Raw genomic sequence first — 6961 nt, 5'->3', positions numbered from 1 at the left:
AGTCGAGCGCGCCGGGCCTGCCAAGCCTTACGCGCCGGGCCCGCCAGACCACGCCACCGAGCCCAGCCGAGCCCGCGCGCCGCTGAGCCGCAAAGCCTGGAGATCCCGGCTTCACAGGAAGCCTCCCCGCGGCATCTCCAGTCGGCCGCCGCCGCGGCAATCAGCGCCTGCCGGACAGACAACCCTCCCGTGCTACTACCTATGCGCTCAAGCAAGTCTTCCCTCTGCCCCTGTGCCACACACCGCTCCTTCTTTATTGTGTCTTCTCTCCTTCGCCACATACTAATCACGTTATCTGGCCACATTAAGAAGGAATCCTCTCTATCCAATGTTGACCGCCAGCTACTGCCTCATTTTTCTGCTGCTCTTCATATTAACACTCTTTTTTCAAGATTTCTATTCTCGCTACCGCTGATAGTCCCCTTGTCCCCGCACTTCCTCAGCTCCAGATCCTGACTTAAATGTCACTTTCTCGGCGAACTTACCCTACTTTAAAGTGTATGCCCTCCTGGGCCCCCCGCATTCTTGAATCCCCTTCCTTTTCCTTTTTATAGCATTCATCACATTCTGACATACTACTTGGGCACTGCTTGTTTTTTACATTGTCTCCCACCCAGCTAGAATGTAAGCTTCATAAGAAAAGGGAATTTTGTCTTAAGTTTTAGTGACTGATTTGCTTCCAATACCTAGCCCAATGCCTAGATATGACTGGCAGTCAAATATCTGTTATAAATAAATGAATGTTGCATGTTGGCCGTGTTTTAAAACATAATTTATACATAAATCTTTATGATTTAACCAAGTAAACCAGAAAGAAAAAAAAACAAAAACTATAACTTACTGAGCCATTGCCATACAGATTGTTCCAGCATATTTGCCACAATAAAAAGTGCTACAGAAAAATGTTTGTATAAATATCTATGTATGGTACTATTTCTTCTACTGGTTAGATTCACAAAAGTAGGTTATGGGAATATATGTTTTAAAATTTAACAGACATTGCCAAACTATCAGGAAAGACCATAAGTCTGATAAAAACATGAGCCATATCCAAATCTCAACCAGATATCACTTTAAATATCCAATAGAATTATAGGTTTTAAGAAAACAAATAAAGGATTTAAAAGGAAAAGGTATCTTCCTATCTTAAGAGTTAAAGATGAAAAATTCAATCCCATGATCAGCCTGGATGGATGTTGTAGATTTCTGTGAGTGCACACGAGAATCAGACAATATAAATATCACTGAAGTCAGGGGCCAGGCTCCTTAGAATAAATAAAGTCACTCGGCACACCAACTACAGTTAGATTCACTGTGTCCTACCCAGGTCACCAACAAGAAGCCAATCAGAATTCCAGGCTGTGGTGGTGAGTAGCCTCAATTAACACTGTTCCCTAACAAGTACATTACCTCAGTTAAATAGGCTGGTGACAGGCTTCCTCAAGTGGATAGACAGCTTTTAATACTCAGAAAGATTAAAATCATAGTATTAATATTTGGGATGTTAGGAGCAATGTGAACATATTTGGTATTTTTACATACTTGCAATGTTTAATGTCATAACACCAACTCAAAGTTTATAACTGAGCAATTGATTTAGACGTGTGACAGTATTAGAACACGCTAGGAAATTTTAGGTTTATCATATTTACAAATTTAAACTATTAAATTTATAAGAATTATTATTAACTCATTGGGCCTCATTCTGTTTGCTTCCTCTTTTACATGACAACCCTCCAAATATTTGAAGACAGCTTACATGTTTTCTACTATCTAGAAGAAGAAAGGAAGTTTTAATTCAACTGAAGTTTTAATTGCTAAATTGAATATGTGAAGTACTTAAAAAGGAAATCAAGTATATAAAATGTATAAATCATTTTAAAATGTGGTAAAGATTAGGTTGTAAATGTGACCAAATATGCAAAAGTCCTATAAAAACGATTGCTAAAATCTGTAGATTCATATATATGTAATAACATCATTTGCCTAAGGAAGAAACTAATGTATTTTTTAATTTAAAATAATGCAATATTGTTTAAACCAAAGTTGAGGTCTTAATACTCATTTTTTAGTACAAAACTGCCCTTGAGGGCACTATAAAACTCACATAGACAATTACAGTATCTTCCCCAAAAGGGTTATAGACAACCATCTTCCTACAGCAATATTTAAACGTGCCCATTTCCAGGCTCCTTGCCAGCACTCTACAATTCAACCATTTAAATGTTTGCCAATTTAATTAAAGAAAAATGAGATCTCATTATTGCTTTCATTTGCATTTATACCTCGCTTACTAGTGAAGTTGTATTCACCATCTGGATTTCTTCTTTTGTGAATTGCCTGTTCTCAGGCTTTGACTTTTTTCTCCTGGGTTGTCTTTCTTATCAATTTTTAAGAAAAGCTCTGAATTTAATAGCACAGTGGCACATATGCTGAAAAATTTCTTCCCAATCTAGCATATGTCTTTTGTCTTTGGGGTGCCTTTTGTCATTAAAATGTATGCAGTCAGAAATGTTCCTCTTTTCTTTTATGGCTTCCAGGTTTCCCCAAAGAAGTCTTCTCCAGATTACATTTATATTTTACTAAGTTTTTTCCAATGTTCTATTGTCTTTTTACTTTCAAATTTTAACTGATCCGTATTCTCTGTATGGGATATGAGGGAGGGGTCTGACTTTGTTTCCTAACAAACAAGGAGCTAATTACACCCATTATTTGGTTTTACAATAAGTTCCCATATATATTTGGATCTATTTCTTTACTAGCTCTTCTGTTCCTCTGATCTACTGAGAGCTCCAGCTTCTATAACTTTGAAAATTCACAACTTTTCCATTCTGGCAAATTCTTTCAACTGTCTTCTCAGAGCTACACATTCAGATTTCCTATCCAGGTTCCCATTTTAGCTCTATACCTGTCTGATGTGACCCTCTGACTGATATAACAACACAGCCCTGAATAAATACACAGGCTCCAGAATTCTCCTGTCAGCATTCAAATCCATCGCCACACAATCTCTGGCAAGTTGCTTATCCATTTCGTGCTTCAATTTCTTCATTTATAAAATAAGGAAAATGAAATCACCTACTTCAAATGGTTGCTGAATGAATTAAATGAGATTATCTTGCTTAAAAGTATAAGACTTGGCATAAAAGTGCACAACAAATTTAGTCATTTTTATTGTATACACATATTAAAATTAGATCAAATTCAAGATTATCTCTATGCTAATATTAACGTCATTCTCATTGACTCATACACTTTGCTTTCTTAAGTTAAAGAAAAGGAACAATTACTGCTAGTCCTGAAGGTATAGGACACATCGTCACTCCCTCTGGGAGTCTGAAGCTCTGGGAAAGGTATCTGTCATGTGCATCTGAGAGTAAAACTGAGATTGGACACTACTGGTTTATACCATCATCAACTTAACCTGTAACACAGCTTCTACTCATTGAGTTACCTTCGGACTCTCCCTTTAAACAACTTTCCTATTCCATTGGGCCCAGCTTTCTAAAAACATCTTCTAGCACGCGGCTTCCCCCATTACCATCACAAAGAATCCATAATGGATCCACTACCTACCAGAAAATATCAACTCTCCTTCCTGGCTTTCAAAGCCTACAGAACTTGATCATACTCAAATCTTGTCCAGCCACACCAATCTCACAAATTACCCTCCCAGTGACTTACCTGTATCTGGAATCAGTTTATATTATACTACACTACCACAAACTACAAGACTCACTTCCATTAGCCAAAAATATCAAAGTCAAGTATTACAATAAAGTCAAGAGGAAAACTACTTTTTCCCCTTTCTGAAAACCTGAATAACACTGGCCAACAGGTTCATTTGCGGCCTCTCTGTGAATTGCCAAAAGATCACAATGAGGAAATTGGCAATCTCATCTGTAAGTTTTCTAAGTATATCATCAAACAGTAAAATTTGTCTGACCCAACAGTTCAGAACAAGCTGGTGCTTTCTCAGATCTCTATCCTGGGCCTCAGATCCCTCTTACCAGTGTTTTTGGTCTGGATAGCCTCTTAGTTGAGAGAGAGGTAAATCAAACAGGAATTGGGCCTCAACCAGCAGACCCCAGCACATCCTTATCGTCTTGCTCTAAACAATGCTTTCTAAAAATCCCTTTTAACTGTGTTTAGGAATTTCCGTTCAAAATGGCCGAGATGGAGCTACCACAGTAAGCAGCCCCTCCCAAACACACAAACCTACCTAGTAGCATTCTCTTCCAGCTCCCCCACAGTCCCCGTACACACCGTCTCCATTTCGTGACTGTCCACCTTGATCAAACCTCACCATTCAAACTGCTTTGGTCAAAGGTCCACACAGACATTCATGCCGCCACGCCCAAGGGCAACACATGCTGCTTTGATGTCTGGCCTGTGGCCCTTCCTTGAGCATGTGCCCTCACCTCACTCCTGTGACCTATGAGGGCTGTCATCCACATGGACCCTTCTTCCTCACCAAATGAAAAGGATCATGATCCGAAATGGGTACACTGAGGCAAATGAAATGAACCCTAGTAAAGAAAGGGCTGCACTTTTTTCTCTGAGATTGCCAGTCCTTGGGACTATTTAATTTTAAATATAACCCTAACGCCAGTGACCTTCTTTACTGTGAAGACATACTGCCTGAGAATCAAACCACCACACAAGGAAGCTGAAGGCTACAGGGAGTAGAGAGGCTGGGCACTAAGGGAAATGTGGGGGAATAAGAGATAAAAGTAAAGATAAGGTTTAAGAAAAACAGGGGTGAGAAGGGAGAGCCACATAGAAAACATCTTTCTACAACAAATACACATGTGCATGGTTCCTCGTATTGACTGTCTGCATGGTATCCACTAGATGCAAGTAACCTCATTTTATCTCATATCGGACATTCAAATTGTTACCACTTTTAACTATTATAAAACATAAAATACATATTAGGTATTATAAACCTACATAACTTTGTATATAGCTATATGCAGTCATTTTTGCAAAATTGGGATCATAACTTAAGGGTAGTGTTTACTTACCCACTGAACGGTAGCTGTTTTTCTTCAAGTCATGCATGCAAACGGCACTCGATGGCCCACACTGGGGAAGAGCACCATTTCCACAGACGTTGATTTTATAAAGTATATTATTTTTGGTATCAACAGCTTCCCATGTATAACTGAAAAAGAAGAAAAACAACTTGTCACTGTCACTGATTTGCCAATAATTTACCTTCTCTCTAGTTTTACATTCAAGCCACATTTGCTTAGAACTACCACAAACTAGAAGGTAAAAATACTAACGTCAAGTATATTAAGTTGAAAAGAAGCCAAGACAGAAACCGCTAAATACCACCCTCACTCTGGTTAAATCCACCCTGAAGCCACCTCAGGACTCAACAATCATCAAAATACTAAGATTCTACCTTTAATTTAAGAATATCAACTCAGTAAGGAATTCTTAAGAATTATGTTGAATATATGATGGTAACCTTTCCAATCACACTGAAATGCTGAAAAGCCAAAGGATTGTTTTTAATTCTTTATTTTATTAAAAAACCAGTTATGGCACGAAAGCCAGTTCTCCATCCAGCTTTACTTTTACCGCCACACTTCAGATCTGAACTGACAAACTGAAGCTGTGAGATCGGTCGACTGTCTCATCTGAAATCAGGCAAAGTCTATTTCAGGTTGATTCACTACGTCAGGCATTAAAACTCATTGTTCAAGCCTCTGGCAAAGCAGACATTGAGTAATTGCTAATAAATTAGTCTGTATACTTGGGACATAATACTTCGTTTGTCAGTTCTGTCAAAACAATTATTCTTAATTCTCTACTCTTCCCTGGGAGAATGTTTTGTCCATTTTGTAAAATGGGGGTCATTTCCTCAGCAAGGGTAGAAACAAGAGGAGGAATAACTGCAGAGCTCCTTTGCAAATACAAAATTACCTTATTAACTTTAATTCAACAGTATTGCTGAAAGAAGGGAAGATAGGTTAAATGAGAATTGCTTAGGTTAGGCCTACCCAGGAGTTGTGGAGGGCCTGGGGGTGAGACTTTGAGGTCTCCAAGCGTGAGACTGCTCATATTTATCTGGAGCTTATTTACCTAACACAGTAACCTCTTGATGACCGAAAACACTCCCTCACAGCGGTAGCAGTCCACTTCCCAGCGATCCCATCCACCAGGCATCAGGGCAATGACTGCACAAAACTACCAGGCAGCACATCCCTCTCTGACTAGAATGAGTTGGCCCAGTAGACCCTCCAGAGGAGAAGCCACAACAGCCCTGTTAGGGTCACTGGCAGACGAGGCACCCAGCTTCCCCTGAACACAGGTCTGGGGCCAATCTGATTCACCTGCCAAGAAGCCAAGGGGTGTAAGCACGCATAAGCATTCCAGCAGGGTGGTGGAATGTTCCCCTGGAAGTTCTGATAGCCACTAAACTGCTACAAACCTGAAAAACAGGTTGGTGTACTTGTCAAGTGCCTGGCATTGGGGTGACACCAGGCTTTAAAGCAGTTACTACTAAACTCTGCTTCTTCATCACCAACATGTTAAGAGTTATCTACTAGAATCAGGAAGATTAAACAACATGAGAAAATAACCCAAGTATCACCAGGCACAGAGAAAGAAAATCATCAGTAAAGACTTGTCTCCTTTGCCTGCTCGTTGGTTTCACAAATATGTCTTAAGTACTTGCTGCCGTTTTGGAGTGTACATTCCAGTGGGGTGGAGACAGAAAATAAGTAAACAAATACTCAGAATAATTCCACCTACTAATGCATGCTCTGTGGTGGGAAATGATTGGGTAGTGGTGATAGACCAGGGAGTCCTCTAAGATGGTATTTGCTCTGAGACTTGAATGACAAATAGAAGAATTATGGTGGGAAGAACATTCTGAGCAGATGGACCACCACTGCAAGGTCCTGAGGCAGGAAAGAGCTCGGCACATTCATGGAAAAGAAAGGGG

General features: G+C 39.7%; 1 protein-coding gene across 1 annotated transcript in view; it reads right to left on the bottom strand.

Annotated features, from left to right (window-relative positions):
* Nucleotides 1-6180, bottom strand: part of IGF2R (insulin-like growth factor 2 receptor) — an 85241-nt gene extending 79061 nt beyond the window's left edge. The window contains exons 1-2 of the mRNA XM_008586758.1: nucleotides 6110-6180; nucleotides 5028-5167 (exon numbers count right to left, since the gene is read on the bottom strand). Of these exons, the coding sequence (XP_008584980.1) occupies nucleotides 5028-5167; nucleotides 6110-6180 (211 nt within the window). The remainder of the gene's footprint in view (nucleotides 1-5027; nucleotides 5168-6109) is intronic.
* Nucleotides 6181-6961: the final 781 nt, after the last annotated feature.

Source organism: Galeopterus variegatus, unplaced genomic scaffold (assembly GCF_000696425.1).
Source record: "Galeopterus variegatus unplaced genomic scaffold, G_variegatus-3.0.2 Scaffold4103, whole genome shotgun sequence".
Classification (NCBI taxonomy): domain Eukaryota; kingdom Metazoa; phylum Chordata; class Mammalia; order Dermoptera; family Cynocephalidae; genus Galeopterus; species Galeopterus variegatus.
Note: the sequence above shows the minus strand (reverse complement) of the source record. Positions and strands in the feature narration are given on the sequence as shown.